This window comes from Pleurodeles waltl, chromosome 10 (genome assembly GCF_031143425.1).
Source record: "Pleurodeles waltl isolate 20211129_DDA chromosome 10, aPleWal1.hap1.20221129, whole genome shotgun sequence".
Lineage (NCBI taxonomy): Eukaryota > Metazoa > Chordata > Amphibia > Caudata > Salamandridae > Pleurodeles > Pleurodeles waltl.
In genome coordinates this window covers 805,328,107-805,347,596 of record NC_090449.1, presented here as the reverse complement: position 1 = coordinate 805,347,596, position 19,490 = coordinate 805,328,107, and the positions used below count along the sequence as shown (strand labels likewise).

At 42.6% G+C, this 19,490-nt stretch overlaps 1 protein-coding gene across 1 annotated transcript in view; it reads left to right on the top strand.

The window, feature by feature from the left end:
* Positions 1-19,490, top strand: part of DNAH11 (dynein axonemal heavy chain 11) — a 2,866,633-nt gene that overhangs the window by 241,324 nt on the left and 2,605,819 nt on the right. Inside the window, exon 3 of the mRNA XM_069211469.1 lies at positions 11,377-11,570. Within this exon, the coding sequence (XP_069067570.1) occupies positions 11,377-11,570 (194 nt within the window). The remainder of the gene's footprint in view (positions 1-11,376; positions 11,571-19,490) is intronic.

Genomic DNA, 19,490 nt, shown 5'->3' with positions numbered 1-19,490 from the left:
AAATGTGTGTCTGAGATGGATCTTCTTACACCTTGGAATTAAAAAGAAAAAACAGGCCTTTCTGTTGATGTGGCTAAATATGTAATACATTTTAAGGAATATCAGCATTGGTGTCTGTGATTGGACAGTGCTGCAGAGGCAGCATCAGTATATTTTCATAAATGTCTTCATGCACTGAAGCGTGCTGTCTTTCTTAGAGGTACAGATCTCCTAGAGTTGCTGCTTGCTTAAAAATAGAAGCCACGCTTCCCTTAACCATCCCCAAAAGTATGTGCTGTTAATGAGGGGGATCTGCATTTCATAGATAAGAAGAGCAACTGGGATGCCTGCCACAAGCGAGCGAGTCAAAAGAAATGGAAATCAATTATTACTTATGGGCAGGAAATGTCTGTGATGGAACACAAATGAAGGGCATTGCATCACCATTATCGGTAGCCTGCTATGGCATTGGAGAATTAATTGCTGATAGCCAGCACATGTACTATTGCGCCTCTCTGCTTTGCACTCCGTGGCTGTATGTTGTTTGTACCTCTTCCTTGTTTTGGCCGAGCGCGCCCGTGCTTTGACATGTAAGTATTGTGTGCTTTTAACCATGCCCACCGCACGCCCATCTCACACACACTCGTTTGTGGGCTTGCCTTTCAAAAATCCTGCATCACCATTGGTAAATGCTTTACGTTTATCCCTCCTTGGGATGGTTTTGATACCACCTTGCAGACTTAACCTGTTACATGGATAATTGTATGATTGCTGATATGTTTGACTGTGAGGGAACTTCTTTTTCCTTTTGGGTCTCTCCTTCATGCTCATGGCGGCAATGGCGCTTTGAATCGGCTTGCTTATGTCAAATAATGCTTTTCATTTTCATTTTATGTGGCAAGAAAGATCCAGTTAGGAATTTACAATGCCAATAGCTGTAACTGGAGTAAATGCGAGACCAATTGCATTGCAAATGCTTGTTTAACTTCTCGCAACATCTGCCTTCAAGCATGTCCTCCTGCTTCCTTGCTAATCAATACATTTATCAATAGAGCCCTCAGTTGCAAAGACTGTTCATAGTAGAAAGAGCTACAGGAGTCCCATTCACTGGAAGAATTTGGGCTTCAGTGGATAGGCACCCTAATGTGAGGACAATCACAAGTTGTCAAGAAATGGTCCCTAGAACTGTGATCTCAGAGCAGCAGTGCCAGTGCTGCCAAGGTTTTCACACTGACCCTAGCCTGCTGCTTTTGCTGATCCAGCCAAATGGTAATTTTTTAAATCAACACAGGGCTGTGCACATGATGGGCACATTAGAGATGTGATAGAGGGCACAGGCTTACCACTACTTCAGAGAAAAAGTATGTTAGTAGGTGCAAGCTGTCAGACTCAATTGCAAGGTCGCAAACACATGCATTAATATATATTCCTTACCCCTTGTTGAGGCTTCTCCAGGTGGCTAATATTATCTAATCCCTTTGTCCACATTACATGGGAAAATCCTATTCAGTTACAATTTGTGGGACATTTTGGGAGGCTGTTGGTGATGAATTGAGAATTGCTCGGGTGAGAGTAGATGGTGGCTATGAAAGATTATTGTTGTGAGCCACTTTGGATCAGTGGAGGATAACAGGATTAAATGTGTGTAAAAGGACATGTAAAAATGAGGGTCTGATGTAGGTTTCAGAGAATGGCAATGTGGATGAACTCTCAGAACTCTCCTTAGCAGGTGTCTACCGTTGGTTGTAATTCTGAGAAGAGATCTAGGGATCATAGTACACAGTTTCACACAAAATATACTATGGAGTCTGCTATGACATAAGCCTCAAGAAGGTTTCATTGCTGTTGACTAGACATGTTCATAATTGGATGATTACCACTAAAATATCCATAAAAATTGGGGGGGCTCAAGTAAGAATTATTATTTGAGGTATTCTTAGGACAGTAAGAGAAGATAATCTCGAGTCTAACATATGTCAAGTATCAAAGATTATTCCCTCATGCTTTCTCATTTATAGGAAAGTGGAAAATGTTAATTAATTCAAAGGAGGATCAGAATGTGCCGAGGTATGTACTTACGTTGATTAAATAGGTAAAGTCATAACTTTTTACTGTATTGAAAATTCAGCTGCATCATTTTTATCTATACGTGTGCAAGGCACCCCCCTACACACACACACACACACACACACACACACACACACCCTTGCATCACTAATAGTTTTGGCTGCCTGTTGCCAAGCAGATTAGTATTACTTATATTTCCATTGCTCCTGCTGACTTTAATGAAATTCCTTGACTCAGTCACGCAACTTTAACAATTTCTCAAGGTCTTTCTATCGGAACAGAGTGCTTATTCATTAATTCACATAAAAGTATGACCTTCATGTATCAAGTTTGTGTTATCTCTGAATGACATGGGGGGCATGATTATAATTCATGTAGAGGTTTCGGGCTTAGGTGTTAGAGCAATATGACATTATATTTTAATGTGATCTGTTTTGCTAATGAAATACGTTTACTCACACCACAGTAATTCTTCAGTTATGTTAATTTCATTTGCGAAAACTATGTATAAAAGCCTTGATTTTGGGGTGAGCCAGAACATTTTCCTGTTGTGCCAGGGATGCTGTCTATTATTCTCCTGATTTTGCTGCCCACTAGGGACATGAAATAATTTATGTTTTTGCATTTTGTTTCTGTATTGACATTTATAAGATTCTTCATAACATTGACTCCATACCTCTTTACTTTTGACATTTGTAAGAAAACTCTTTAGCTAATCCATTGATTTGAAACGCATTTTTGAGTGGGCCCCACCATTTATTCAAATGATTGTTTTTCTGATTTTTGATGCATTTGGTGGTGCATTAATGCAGGGACACCTTGCCTTATGATATTGCAGTTTAACACCATTTGTATTCCAGTAAAAGTGTGCTTTCTAATTGAGGTGAATAATGGGGTGTCTACAATTTTGGGACACCCCACATCCTCAAAGGTTGGCAGCCTAGGATGGTTCAACATTAAAGAGGACCTCATTTGTACTCTAAAAATTCCACTTTTGCCCAGTCCTAGTGTTAGTGTTGCCTAGTCCTTAGTGTTAGTGGGTTTGCCTGGTAGATTTTGCAGAGAACCAGACTTGCAGTGCTGTTCCTGAACGGTTTGGACTGTAAATATGAATAGAACTGAATGTTTAAGGAGATTGTGAGTGATTGTGGTATATTATAGAGGTGTTGAGGCATGTGCTGAGTGATGGACTGCTATGCTGTATGCAAAGCTCTTGTTATGTGATGATGATTTTGGGTTCAATTGTAGTTTGATCATTAATTTATTGTATTGTTGTTATTTGTGACAGTGTGCCAAAGGAATGTTTATTTTACTGTTGGTTGGTTTAATGTTATTTGTCAAAATCCAAGATCCTAAGATATTATGGCTTTACTTGGCTTTACAAAGTAGTGTGATTTGTGAAGAGCCACATGCACACAGATAGGGCTGCCTGAATTAACAAGTTATTCTGCCTAGTAGTTTGTATATTGAATGTAGGTTGGTGTCTCTTGCTCCAAAGTGCACATGAGTAAATGCATTAATCAGAGGTGGACAGCTGCTGGATGGGGTTCTGCTTATTGTGAATTGGGCTCAATAAGTGCAGTGAATATAGGTATCTTGTTTGTGTTTGCAAGATTTCTTACTCTAACCTATTTCCTCCTATTTTGCTGAAGCACACATGATTTATCGATTTTGTTTAGTGTATGCTCATTGAAAAAGGCTGTACAATTGTTTTTCTCATTCCTGAAGAAATCACACTATTATTGGCTGTCCAGCCGAGGAGATGTGCTAGGTTTGGTGAATGTCACCACTACTGTCATTGGTTGGTTCATGACAGAGTTGTGGTGTGATTGGTTGACCTTTGGCATAGCTGCACTGGGGTTGGTTGTTATTTTGTGTGGTCAGAGGTTATCTACCGAGGTATGAGATGATGATGGACATTATTAATTTTATATGTGTCACAGGATTTCTGAATATAACTTTTTTGATTAGCACTTAAAATTTCCTTTAGCGGGTACCTTTAACACTAGAAAGCTAGATTCCTCGAGACAAACTATAAATGATAGAAAGCTGTTACCTAGACTTACACAGTTTGAGGCATCGAATAAATGGTATCATATGGCTACAGAAAAGGAGAGCAAGAAAATGAAGTAAAGGAAGGTTTCATTTAGACAGTGACTTGATGGCAAGTAGGATTGACAAAGCTGTTGGAGGGAGAATATGATGGAAGGGTTGAGAGATAAAGAGACTTCTGACAACAATATAAAAGAGGAGGGTTATTAAAAGAAACAAAATCAAGACTCTTATGAGGAGAATACATTTTTAAATGATCCTTTAAATTCCAGACACTGTTCTGTAGTGCCTTATATGGGCCCATCGGGAGGTGGTGCTGATGTACAAACACAGGGATCAACTGCTCTTACAGCTGAGAGTGCATAAGCCTGACAAATAACTAAATAAAATAATTGGGTCCGTTAACTTCAAGAGCACACATCAAGGATCTGGTTGAAAAGACGCAGGAGTGGAGAGATTTGAAGAAATACAGGGGAACAAAGTGATTACTAATAAAAAGAAAGTGTTCGAAACAGTAAGGAAAGCAAAAGGGTCAATTAGTGATTCAGATACAGGGACTGTTTCAGAATTTCCTCTAAGAGAAGTACATGGAGGAAAGTATGTGTTTTTGCTTTGGACAAGTGGTGATCCTCATGCTTCTACTATGGATTTTCCAAAATTGAGAGAGGAACCTGAGAAGCGGTAAGACGTTCATAGGTTGACAAAGATTTTGAAAGTGCATTGAATTCACTCTGAGATTCAAATCAAATCAAGGTTTATCAAGTGCATCTTCTCACCCGTAAAGGGTCTCAAGGAGCTAAGTGGGTAAGGGGGTATGTCCTCTGAACTTCAGTTGAAAAGCCATGTTTTAAGATCCTTCCTGAATTGAGGTAGCAATGGTGATTGCTGAGGTGCGGGGCATGGTGTTCCAGCTCTTTGCCGCGAGGTAGGCGAAGGATCTTCCACCAGCCAAGATCTTCTGTATGCGGGGTAAAGTGGCTAGTGCTTGAGTGGAGAAGTCTGGTGGGGGAGTAGAAGGTGATGCAGTGCTTGAGGTGGATGGGTCCTAGGTCATTGAGGGCCTTCTAACCATGGGCTTGGAGCTTGAAGTTTATTCTTTGCTTGATAAGATGCCAGTGGCGGTTTCTTAGGTGATTGGAGAAATGTTGGTGTGGGGAATGTCCAGGATGAGCCTCGCCATGGCATTTTGGATGTGCTGTCATTTCTTCAGTTTCTTCTGGGTAGTATCGGCCTACAGGGTGTTGCCATAGTCGAGTCTGCTGATAACCAGGGCATGGGTTACGGTTTTGCAACACTCCTTTGGGATCCATTTGCAGATCTTTCGTAGAAGTCGCAGTGTTTGAAAGCATGAGGATGCAACTGAGCTGACTTGGCGGTTCATGGTGAGCAATGAGTGCATGATGAAGCCGAGGTTGTGTGTGTGGTTTGTTGGGGTGGGAAGGGTGCTGAGGGTCGATGGCCACCAGGAGTCATCCCAGGCTAATGTGTATGGCCCCCGGATGAGGATCTCTGTCTTCTCAGAGTTGAGCTTGAGGCAGATGTCCTTCATTCAGGCACAGATGGCTTCCATCCTGTTCTGGAAATTCTTCTTAGTAGTAGTGGGGTTTTCGGTCAGTGAGATAATCGGCTGGGTATTGTCGGCATAGGAGACGATGTTCAGCCCATGGTCCCGGATGATAGATGCAAGCGGGGCTATGTAGATGTTGACGAGTGTGGGGCTCAGGGAGGAGCCCTCTGGAACTCTGAAGCTGATCTCCATAGGTTCTGACAGGTAAGGCGGGAGTCTGACTCTGTGTTTTGCCACAAACGAAGGAGCGTATCCATTGTAGGACCTTTCATCGGATGCCAGCTGCATGGAGCCTGGAGCAGAGGGTGTGGTGTGAGACCATGTCGAAGGAGGCTGATAGGTCCAGTAGGATGAGGAGCGAGCGGACATCATCTGTGGTGGTGAGGAGGACAGTTTCCATGCTGTAGTTGCTCCTGAAGCCTGATTAGGTGGTATCCAGGGTGTTTTTGTCCTCAATGTGCTTACGGAGCTCAGCGTTGATGACCTTTTCAGTGACCTTGACTGGGAAAGGCAGCAGAGAGATGGGGTGGTAATTCTTGAGTTCCAGGGGGTCTGCCATGGGTTTCTTCGAGAACAGGTGGATTTCGGCATGCTTCCAGTTCTCAGAGGTGGTGGCTGTCTCTATGGAACAGTTGCGGGTGCGATGGATGTGGTGGCCTTGTTGAAAATGTAGTGAGGACAGGGGTCCATAGGGGCTGTGGAGTGGATGCTGCTCCTGATGGTGCAGGTCTCGTCTGTGGTGAGGATGGTCCAGCTGTGCAATGTCTATAGTGGTTTGATAGTTTGGATCTGGGGGGCTGTCGAAGACTCAGAGGGTCTTGGGAGCTGAAGCTGTTGCATATGTCTTTGATTTTCAGGTGGAAGAAATTGGCTAGCCTGATGCAGAGGTCTTGATGTGGGGGGGGGGATGCTTGCCATTTCTGATTTCTGATTGTGTTTGAAGTTGCTCTTTGAGATTGTAGTTCCTAGTGTCTTGTGGTCTGAGTATAAGGTTGCTGTTACTTGGCTAACTGAGGAACCAGCTAGAGTTGTGCCTAAGGATGCTCTTTCTGAAGTGGTTGCAGACAAATGTAAGGTGGTGGTACAGCACTTAAATGAAAGGTGCCAGAAAATGATATTAAGTGGGCAAAGATTTTGAGATAAAGTTAGTGCATGCCTCTTATGAGAGCCTTATGCAGATTTTTAAGAAACTTGGTGAAGTTGAAGATCTCAAGAAAGATGGTGCTAACGGTTTTGTATCTGCATTTGCTATGAGTTTGCAAACTGAGCTTTGGTCCCATATTCAGAATAGGCAGTTTGAGAGAAATGGCAGGAATCGATTGATTGGTTCTGATTTGTTTTTTGAGCCATCTGACAATGCTGGAATGAATGTGATGTCTTCAGTGCACGGTAGGTATGAAGATGGGAAATAAGATGACGCAGATGCAAGGCCATGGAAGAGGGGTTGTGAATAGTTCTAGAAGTAATGCAAATAATGGAATGCTAAAGAAGACTACTACTGTCGACAAAATACAGATGGAATCCAGAATGATTTTGTTCCCCAGAACAGTGGAATGTAGGTCAGGTGCAGACAGTCATTTACCGAAGCCCCACCAACTTCTCTACAGAATATCCAGAAACAATTCTGCATGAATATGCCCATAGCCCCATTGTTGCATCAAAAAACATTGCACAAAATGCCATACAAACGTGGATACCAACAGAATCCACTGATTCTAAATAATGATTTTCTTCCATTTTCAACAGAAAATAATTCTTTATGGCGGTGCCTGTAGAAGGAGGAGGATTGCTTACATGGAGCAGTCCTGGAGATAGACCAGAGTTCTAGAAGAAAAAAAGAATACACTGTTCCAGAAAGAACTAGACATAAAGCAAGTTAATTCAGAGGGAAACCGTTGAGTTAGAAGCAAAAGCGTTCACACATCCAGTTGGATGTCATGCTTCCATCATTGGGCATGCTCCTCGTCACACCGGCGCTGCAATGTCTGACGGGCCCCCCATAAAGGGGGCTCTTTACCAGAGATCTTCTTCCCAAAGTATGTGTGCCATAAAGAGGTGTAGTGGACAATGCCTACCTACAAGCACAATCTGAGCAGGAGAACAAAGAAAGAATAAAATTGGCTCAACACCTATTACTTCATCATGAATTTATTAGATCAACAAAAGGGTATTGGCAGAGATTAAAAAGAAAAAGTAGGTAGGAGAGTGGAACTAGAGGTAAAGACCAATCACTCTCTCAAAAGTGGGGGGGGAGGGACACTGCCTTACACCCTCTAACAATGGGTCAACATGTTTCGTGTCCCAAGGGTCCAAAAGGATCCAGCAACACTTCATCAGGACCAACAGAAAACAAAAAAACATCTCCTTTGAAATAATACAGACCAAAAAAGTGTCTAAATTAACAGTAAAACTAGACTCCGGTCACTTACTCAAAAGAACTGCACGTCAGGCTAGTCTGGTAAAAAAAAAAAAGGGGGTCACCCTGTTGAAGAATAATAGATAATGACAAACATCTCAAATGCAATGTAGGTCACATTATGTCATGCTCACATGAATACTAGGTGGTATCAGTGAACAAAAGTGCAAGTGTGCTTAGTGATAGTGTAGAAAGATGACAAATTATTGGCTTACCATCCCAATTTGAGAATATGGCACCCTAGGTATACACTTGCCCACAGACAGGTGGGATTGCTAAAAGGATACAAATCAAAGTCAGCAGGGAAAAGATACAAATGGCTAAAGAGATAAAAAGTTAAAAAAATTTAATTGAAAGTATAGTATTAAGAGAAACCGCAATGGCCCTTAAATGTATCAAGCATGATCAATAAATGCGTGAATATTCAATCCCAAAGAACCAAAGTTACAGTTTAAGAATACTCGAATCAGCGTAAATATCCAGTCCTTCGGTGTGTCGCATATTATCAAGAATCCTCCAGGCTGCAGATTGCCCTGTGGCAGGGAGAAACTTCCGACGGGGTGTGAAAAAGCACTCGTTTAGTATTAATAGCTAGGGTGCTAAGACACAAGGTGTTGTGCGTTTACTATATCTCAGGCCAATTCGTAGACGGGCAATCTAGATCATGCAAAAAAAAAATTCAAAGAAAACATCAAAAGAAGAAAAGCTAGCATACGTGAGCCGGTACTCACATTTGTGCCACCAGTCTATCACCGAGGAGCTACCCCAGCTGTCTCAAACTCCACTCAGACAAGATGGAGCTCCTCATCCTGGGGTCTACAACTTCCGCCTGTGATGACTTCTGGTGGCCCAGTAGCCTCAGAACTGCCCTACCTCTGACTAACCACTCCCACAACCTCTGCATGATTCTTGACTCATCACTGTCCATGGCCTCCCAAGTCAACGCCGTCTCCTCATGCTTCCACACCCTTTGCCTGCTCCTGAAGATATTTAAGTGTATCCCATTGACATGAGAAGAACAGTCACCAGGGCACTCACCAGCAGTAAACTCGACTATGGGAATGCACTCTATGCCGGAATCAACAATAAATTCCAATAAAACTCCAGAGAGTACAGAATGTCGTGGCCAGACTGATCCTGGACATTCCCCCAACACAGCCACATCTCCACCCACTTGAGAGACCTACACTGGCTCCCCGTCAACAAATGCATCACCTTCAAACTTCTCACCCATGCATACAAGACCTTCCGCAAAGCCGGACCTGCCTACCTCAACCACTGCCTTTCCTACTACACCCCCTCCAGGCAACTCCACTCAGCAGAACTGGCCCCCGCTTCCGTCCCCAGGATCTAGAAGAGCACGGCTGGAGAAAGATCCTTTTCCTGCCTTGTCGTGCAGACCTGGAATAAAATGCTGTTCCACCTCAGGCAGTCCCTATCACTGTCTCAGTTCAGGAATGACCTCAAGACCTGACTCTTCGACTGACCCCCATCCACCAGTTAGCACCTTGAGACCCCATAGGTGATAAGCCACACTTTATAAATGTTTATTGATTGATTGATAGCAAAGTTACTGAATGGTTTCATGGGCTGGAAGGGGGGTTCTAAGACTAATTCAAACTCCAGTACTGATGTGTGCAATTGTCCTCTTCCTTCTTTTTAAATCCTCTGAATAGTTATAAATTGATTGTTTTTAAATTGTGGGTGTAAAGGTAAAGGAAAGTCATTAAAGCACAAGAGAGAAGAATGTGAGTTAGAGTATACCAAAGACTGTGCTTACAACCTGCTAAAATTGATGGATGATTCAACTTGAATGAAGCAAAGTAATGCAGACTGTTATAATTGTTGATTAGTTTAGTTCTATTCATTGTGTGATTTAGTGATTATAAAATATTTGAGATTTGTTGAAGATCTCTATCCATTTATATTGCTTTGCATCATTAATTTGCAGAATGCTTTTTCATGCTTTATTGCACATTTATACACTGATATATAGTACTGTTGATTTTGAATCAGATGCTCTATTGTGTGTAAGTGTTTTCGTCTGATTATTGTTTACTTGGCCTTAATTTAAATATGAAGGCCTTCTTGTCTAAGAAGGTAGTCCCTCTTATCACTTACGCCTTTCCCCTGCACATCTCACTGTATTTGCTTCTGCAGCCTGTAGTCAAGCAAATTAGTATTTTTATTGTTGTTCCTGATGACTTTGAACTTTCTAGGCTCAGTCATGAGACTGCAACAATTTCTCCAAGATCTTTATTTTAGATCACTGTGCCTATTCATTCCTATAACATGCTGTTGCTCACATATCTAGTTCGTTCTAGCATCTCTCAATGAGATTAGCATAGAGGGGGCAGAATGATTATTCATGTATTGGACTAGTACTTTGCTGTAAAGGAAATTTGACATTTTATTTCAATGTGCAGATGAAATGATACATTTCACACCACAGAGATTCTGTAGTTCTGTTAACTTCATATGTCAAAATAATGTATAAAAACACTATTGGGGGCGGAGGGGGAGGGAAGGCAAAATATTTTCCTGTTCTACTAGGTAAGCTGTTCATTACTCTTCTGAATTAGCTGCAAACTTGGGACTTAAATAATTTCTGACTTTGCATTTCTTTGCATTGACCTTTTTATTGAGAACCCTTATGACATTGACTCTATAAAGCTTTACTTTTGGATTTTGTACCACAACCCTTTAACTAAACTACTAATCTAGAGCTCCTTTATTGAGTGGGACCTACCTTATATTGAACGGATTACTGATTTTTGGTGTATAAGGAGGTGCCTTAACGCAAGGACACATTGCCTCATGGAATTGAGGTTTAGCATTGTTTCCGATCCAGTAAAAGTGGCCTTCTGATTGAGATTAATTTTGGAGTGCCTAGATTTTTGATATGCTCTGCACCCACACATACATCTTTAAATTAAGCTTATGCAACAACATTGAATCTGTGAGTGTGGAGGTATGACAGGTATCACCCTAGCATGCATTTTAAATGAAATTGTTCTCTGGCTCTGAAAGCAGGTAAATGTATCCATGGTTAGAACAATATCAGTTGACTTTCCTTGTTAATTGCTCCACTATCCAAATTTCACAGCTACCTTTGGTTCATGAAATATGGTTTACATTTCTTTGAAATGCACCACTCCACTTTCTGATGAGTGACATGCGAGACCCTTCTTTGCCCTCTTTAAGGTCTTCAATACTTAAACATACTAATTTGTGCTTGTAATGTGAATGCTTGCTTTTAGCCTAATCGTATTGCTTGTGCTTTATCCTTCTAAAGGTGGTAGTTCCAGTTCTTTTGAATGAAAGAAATCACATTTCTTGGCCATACTTCATTTCCCAAGATGTAGGACATCACGTTGACAACATGAGGACTAAGACCCAAGTCATGAAAGGACTTTTAAGTGGAAAAATACTTCTTCCGATTCCAGCAGTGGCAACTAAATTTGACTTGAGACACAACAATACCGACAAGTAAGAACTGGCTACTTCTTTATATATATTTAAATAAAGGGGAATTGGCACTCGTCTCCACATTTACAACGAATCTGAAGAATAATTGATGAAAGCTTTTGTATATAACAATGACACATTGGGAAATTCTAACCAAGTATAATAGAGTGCCATTTCTTTTTTAAATGTGGTACGTCTCTTTAGGGTGTACCTAAGCCTATAAAACATTACCTTCAAGTTGAGAACCTAATATCTTAGTTGTATTATAAGAGATCAGGAAATTACACCTTAAAGAGCATACCATGTGTTGGTCTTTTATGGGGTGCTTTTGGCATTCTGTACATGTATGAGGCTGCACTTGTGCATTCACAATTTAATACTGTTAAACCTGACAGCCTAAGGGTGGCCATCCCCCAATTTTTTGCCCGCATCTTTCTATTTTTCTGACCCTGTTTTTGCTGGTTTTAGGACTCTGAGCACTTTACCATAGTTGACAAGTCCTAAACTGCATATGTTAACATGGTAACATTGGTTCCTACCCAATTGACATATTTAATTTACCTGTAAGTCCCTAGTTAAGTGCACTACATGTTCCCAGGGCATGTAAATTAAATGCTACTAGCACTGATTGTGGTACCCATATAAGTAGCCCCTTAACCGTGTCTCGGGCCTGCCCCTGCAAGGCCTGTGTGTGCAGTTTCACTGACACTTTTACTTCACATTTAAAACTACTTGCAAAGCCTTAAACTCCCCTTTTTCTACACATATCACCTCTAAAGTAGACCCTAGGTAAGTCATAGGGCAGGGTGCTATGTTGGTCAAAGGCACAACATGTACTTATGTGTTTTACATGTCCTGGTTGTGAAAAGCTCATAAATTTGTTTTCCACTTCTTTGAGGCCTGCTCCTCTCATAGACTAACATTAGAACTGCCGTCATATACTTTTGAGTGGTAGATTCTGATCTGGAAGGAGTGGCCTTGACATGTTTAGTATGGCTAGAATGCTAATAGAAAATCCTACTTATTGGTGAAGTTGGATTTAATATTACTACTTTAGAAATGCCACTTTTAGAAAGTGGGCATTTCTCTGCCCTTACTGCCATCTGTGCCTTACAGCCTGTCTCCAATCCATGTCTGGTCTGCGCTGGTTGACAGCTCCCCTTGTACATTCCACCCAGACATCCATAACTACAGGACACTCATGCCCTCATTATGACCCTGGCGGTCCGAAGATCGCCAGGGCCTGGGTGGCGGTCTCATTATCAATGGTGAAGTCCGCTACATTAGGAGTGTGGCGGTTTGGCCTCTGCCAAACTGCCACATCCCCACTGGTACTGCCACGGTATGACAGCTGGGCCAGAGGACAGCACCTCTGGGCCGGCTGTCCACAGAAGACTGCCAGCAGTACAATGAGTCTGCTTTCCGCCAGCGTTTCTGCGGTTGTAGCACCTCCATGAAAACCCTGGAAATTCCTGATGTTGGCAGATGACTCTCCTCCCCCCAACTCCCCCTTCAACTACAATACCCCCACCCCACTTCCATGTCAGCACACCCTTCCCACATACACGCACACACACACGCACACACACACACACACACACGCACCCTGCATACACTCATTCACCAACAGGCATACATACACTCACACACACAACAGCCCCCACCCCCTCCCCTATTGGATGATCGACTTACCTTGTCCGGCGAGTAGGTCGTCCGCCAGGGAACGGGAACAGACGCTTCCACTGCAGCAGCACCCTGCCATCAGGACACTGCCATGCCATATTACTGTTTGTAATACAGTGGGCGGAGTCCTTTTGGCATGGTGGTGATGGCGGTCGAAGCACCTCTGTGCCGCCAACCACCAGCACGACTGCTGGAGGATTTCCACCCAAATTGTGGCAGAGAACCTTCAGTACTCATAATATGGCAGTTGGAAGACTGCCAGCACTGGTGGTCTTCTGGCGCCCTCGGCTTCGGCGCTCTTTGTAAAAGACCACTGAAGTCATAATGAGTGCCTCAGTTGCATCTGCATTCATCTGCATACAGAATGGGTCTCCCTTGGCAGGAAGGGTGGAGGGGCTCTCTCTTACATTTCAAAGGCCAGTGGCTTGCCCTCACACAAAGGACAGATAACCCCCACACAGGGATCCTGCCAGACAGGACTGGGCTGAAAGGGGAACTTGTGCACTTCAAAAACACTCTTTGAAGCTTCCACCAAAAAAACATTTTGGGGTATATAAACTGGGTCCCTGACCCCACCAAATCAGACACTCCTCTGGACTGCTTTGCTGAGAAGGACTGCTGCAGTGCTTGTTGCCCTGCTGGCCTCTGACCTTGCTGGAAGGACTCTCCTTCCCCAAAAATGCTCTCCAAGGGCTTGGAATGAGCTTGCCTCCTGGTTTGAATTCTCAGGGCCAACAAGGCCTACACCTACTAACTTCTAGCTAGTATTCTGACTTCTGTTACTCCAGCACTGCCGCCGCTTCGCGACACCGCACCGCTGCCTGCTCTGGCTCCATGGTCCTCTCTGCGTGCAATGACCGCGACCCGCAATGCAAGACTGACGTCACTGCAAAGCCGCTTATGTCATGCAGGTTGATTGCATTATTGTGAAGTCGACTCATCACATCTTGACTAACTGGATTCATCCACCTCGTCGGGACACCAGGAACAGACGCCTTGCCACCGATTGCACACCAGCTCTCTCTGCAACCAAATGGAACTGACGCCTCGCCTCCCCTGCCTCGCAATACCGAACTGATACCTCACCTCCCTATATACAGTAAGGAACTGACACCGCACCGGCTCCAGCGACACTTCATCTCCACAACTACATGCCACATCTTTGTTTCTTCTTTTCAAAGTTACTGTACCTGGTGGTCCGTGGGACTCTGTGACCGGTGCCTGTGGAGTCAGATTATTGGGAATGACTCAGTCAATGATGCTGTGATAGTGCTAGGCGGAGCTATTGAGTTTTTAAGCACTTTAGTGGGGTTTAATCTTTAGAAATTCATGCCTTTGCCTGTGTAGATTGGATTTTCATTATTCTAACTTTATTTTATTCAGATACATATTATCTATTTTTCTAAACCTGTGTGGTGTATTTTTGTGGTGTTTTCACTGTATTACTGTATGGGTAATTGCACAAATACTTTACTCGCTGCCTTCTAAGTTAAGCCTAACTGCTCAGTGCCAAGCTACCAGAGGGTGGGCACAGGATAATTTGGATTGTGTTGTGACTTAGCCTGACTAGGCTTGTGGTCCCTACTTGGACAAGGTTGTATACCTATGCCAACTAAAGACCCCAATTTCTAACAAATACCAACTACGTTTTAAAATATGGCGCTTATTCAGCCCGCATATTTGAATAGTGCAGGTCATCTGGTAACGCTTGTGAGCCTTACGCACCCAGTGGCCCTGTCAATATGTTAAATCTGGAATGGTGAGTCAAAAATGGGATTGGCAGCTCTGCTTTCAGGGACCTCTATATCTCAGCTCAAAGTACCAATTTGAAATGCAAAAGCTGGTAAAATCACTACCACAATGGTGTGAGCTCGCCCAGGCTTATCTGTTTAGTTATAATAGCTAATAAGCAGATGCGTTCTTGAGGCCAATGAACCTTTTGACTCGTTTAAGATGATCATACCGTAGGTAGCAAATTAAACAATACAGATCATTTGAGAGCCAGTAAAGAACGCACTATGACCCGTTTGGCCACAAATAACAATACCTTTGATGTCAGTAAAAATGTTTATTTCCCTATATTAACAATGCTAAAATCACATAAGTTAGTCTCAAAACCATATGATGAAAGCATAAAAACACCACAGGCTGTCCGAAACGCCTAAAGAATCTTAGCTTTATCAGAGCTACAACAACTATAACCTCAATAACAACAGTACAAATCAATAGTAATAGAGCAAGCGTAACAACATACATTTGATTAGCAAATTAATGTTGTCAGTTCGTTGTCAAACATATGAGCAGAAGGAAACAACTCACTGGCTCCAGATTAGCATCGGCATGTTGGGATCAGGGCAGATTGGAGAAGGGAAAGAGGGACAGTTCATTCCTTGGGCTCTAAGTTTTCGGAACCATCAAGTTAATATCTAAGGCAGGCAGTAAAACACTTTAGTTCAAGCATTAACAAGCACCATCATCATTGCATGAAGCATGATAAAATAACTCAAAATAATAAACTACCAGAACATCAGTAGAAAGGCTGGCTATTGTGAAAGACTTGTAAATCAGTACAGTGGTGGCTCCATAGACGATAAAGAAATAATTTGCAAAAGTGTGGCCTCGCACTCAAAGTGCAGGATGGTTAAGACAAAATTGTCCCACGTTGTCCATTGCTCAGGAACTTCTTGCGACGAAGATTTTCCAATTACAGATTTACTACATATCAGACAAATATGCTACACAGACATCCGCACATCAATGATTGGTTCTTCTCCATTTACGTACATCCAGTCGATACAATAAGAGTCAACTTGTGGAACCTTACGTCCATTATCAGAGAAATCATTCTTCTTCTACATTCCTAAATACTCTTCGACTCAGCAGTTAGTGATGTAGAAACATTCTTGGATTACACCATTTCCTCAAAAGAAGTACATTTGTTAATACAGGCTCTGAACAAGTTTTGAGATTTAGAGAAAGAATTTGTTATACAGCGGACATTCTGCTAACGTAACAACTTTTGGCAGATGCTAAATTTAACCATGGCCTTGCTCAAAGTTGAAGCCTTTTAGTTAGTACAAAATAAAGTTCATAATATTTAGCTGCAAGTATGACAGAGTAATACATTTTCAAGCATATATAAATTCTTAATACATATTAATACATTATTAGTAAATCCCTTCGCTGCCAGGCCTTTTCCACCTCAGGTGCCAGGCCTTTTTTTGGCTATTCGGGGCAGGGCCCGCTTAGGCCCCCATAACATTTTGTCCACATAAGCTACCCACGCCAAATTTGTGTCCTTTTCTTCCAACATCCTAGGGATTATAGAGGTACCCAGACTTTGTGGGTTCCCCTGAAGGAGACGAACAAATTAGCCAAAATACAGTGGAAATTGCATTTTTTTTTTTTTTAAAGGGAAAAAGGGCTGCAGAAGAAGGCTTGTGGTTTTTCCCCTGAATTGGCATCAACAAAGGTTTTGCAGTGCTAAAATCACCAGCTTCCCAGCTTTCAGGAACAGGCAGACTTTAATCAGTAAACACAGTTTTGGCATTTTACTGGGACATATCCCACTTTTACGATTTTTTTTTGTGCTTCGGCCTCCTTCCAGTCAGTGACAGGAATGGGTGTGAAACCAATGCTGGATCCCAGAAACATAAACATTTCTGGAACTTAGACAGAATTCTGAATTCAGCAATGGGTAATTTAGATCCTACAAGGGGTTTCTACAGAAAATAACAACTGAAATAAAAAAATATTGAAATTGAGGTAAAAAAACAGCCATTTTTCTCAACGTTTTACTCTGTAACTTTTGCTGCAATGTCAGATTTTTTTAAAGCAGTATACCGTTATGTCTGCCAGACTCTTCTGGTTGCGGGGATATGTAGGGCTTGTAGGTTCATCAAGAACCCTAGGTACCCAGAGCCAATAAATGACCTGCACCTTGCAGTGGGTTTTCATTCTATACCGGGTATACAGCAATTCATTTGCTGAAATATAAAGAATGAAAAATAGGTATAAAGAAAACCTTTGTATTTCCAAAATGGGCACAAGATAAGGTGTTGAGGAACAGTGGTTATTTGCACATCTTTGAATTCTGGGATGCCCATACTAGCATGTGAATTACAGGGCATTTCTCAACTAGGCATCTTTTTTTACAGACTGTCTTATATTTGGAAGGACAAAATGTAGAGAAAGACAAGTGTCAATAACACTTGTTTTGCTATGCTATGTTCCCCCAAGTCGCCCGATAAAAATGGTACCTCACTTGTGTGGGTAGGCCTAGCGCCCGCGACAGGAAATGCCCTAAAACACAACGTGGAAACATCAGTTTCCCAAAGAAAACAGAGGTGTTTTTTTGCAAAGTACCTACCTGTGGATTTTGGCCTCTAGCTCAGCCTGCACATAGGGAAACCCACCAAACCTGTGCATTTTTGAAAACTAGAGACCTGAGGGAATCCAAGATGGGGTGACTCTCACCAGGTTCTGTTACCCAGAATCCTTTGCAAACCTCAAAATTTGGCTAAAAAAAACCATTTTCCTCACATTTCGGTGAGAGGAACTTCTGTAATATGAGAGGAGCCACAAATTTCCTTCCACCCTGTGTTCCACCAAGTCTCCCGATAAAAATGGTATCTGACTTGTGTGGGTGCCAGCGACAGGATATGCCCTAAAACACTATCTGGACACATCAAAATGATCAAATAGCAAACTACCTGTTTTTGCGGGGGCACCTGCGTTTTTGGTCCTGGGATCAGCAGCCATCTAGGGAAACCTACCAAACCCAGACATTTGTGAAAACTAGACACCCGAGGGAGTCAGGGGAGGTGTGACTTGCGTGGATCCCCCAATGTTTTCTTACCCAGAATCCTCAGCAAACCTCAAATTTAGCTTAAAAATCATATTTTTCACACATTTCTGTGTGGTATCACCACACTGGGACAGATTTCCTACCACCCAACGTTCCCCTCAGTCTTCTGGTAAAAATGATACCTCACTTGTGTAGTTGGGCCAACTGTTTGTGACAAGAAAGAGCCAAACACACATCGAAATTGAGGGGGAACCAAAGTGGGTCTAAAAGGGCAGTTTGAAAAAAAAACATTTTTAGGCTTACAAGTGCAGCAGACATTTTATCAGTATAGATGAGACAATGCTGGGCGGTTGGAATTTTGTGGATTCCTGCAGATTCCGGAAGGTTCCATCACAAAAATGTGGGAAAATGTGTGCTTTCCAGCAAAGTTGGAGGTTTGCATGGCATTGTAGGTAAGGAAATGGTGCAGGGTGCATGTGAAGCACACCACCCTGGAATCAACTAGATGTTTAGTTTTCAGATGTGTCTAGGTCTTGTGGATTTTTCTACTTGGCAGCGTCCCAAAGTAAAAAAAAAAAAAAAAATTGCAGCCCTCACCATTCCAAGTGAGACGATTTTGAGAGTTACCAAGCTCTCATGGCCCAAATGTTAAACAAAAACCAAAAATATTCAAATATCCTCTTGCTTGCCATGAGATAAAATGTTTTAGTGTGCGGGGGAGAGCTGAAAGACTGTTAGCCCCTTCAGTTCAGGTGGGGGCATAACCAGGCCCATACTGGTTGGTAACCACCACCCCACTATTTTCTTTCATTTTTTTTTATTACTTGGCATCTAGTAGACTTTCCCGCCAGGGTGTGGACCGGGGGTAATTGCACAGTCTGCCCACTGGTGGGCAGAACAACTTTCGCCCCACTTATTTAGGGTGGGGGGTATGGCCATACACCAACCTCTTATTTCGAAAAAGAAAATCTTAGGGGCAGACGGGCCTTCCAAAAATAGGCCAATCTGCCCCCAAGGGGGGCAGTTTTGGCTAACAGTAATGTTCCCCTATGGGGAGCGACCCTTGCCCAAGGGGCTGCCCCCCAAACAAAACACACACATACACACCAATCCATGGTGTCTAGAGGTTTCTGCCCCCTAGGTGGGCAGATTGGCCTGACAAAAATAGGCCAATCTGCCCCCAAGGGGGGCAGAAATGGCTTAGATACAATTTGCCCCCCAGGGGAGCGACCCTTATCTAAGGGGTCACTCCCCATACATAAAAACATAAAGTAAATAAAAAAATATATATATCCTTGGTGTCTAGAGGTTTCTGCCCCCCCCCGTGGCAGATCTGCTGAATTATATTAGGCCGATCTGCCTCCAGGGGGGCAGAAAAGGCCTAAAAATATTTTGCCCCTCCTGGGGAGTTGCCTTTGTCAAAGGGGCCGCTCTCCTTATGCATTAGTATT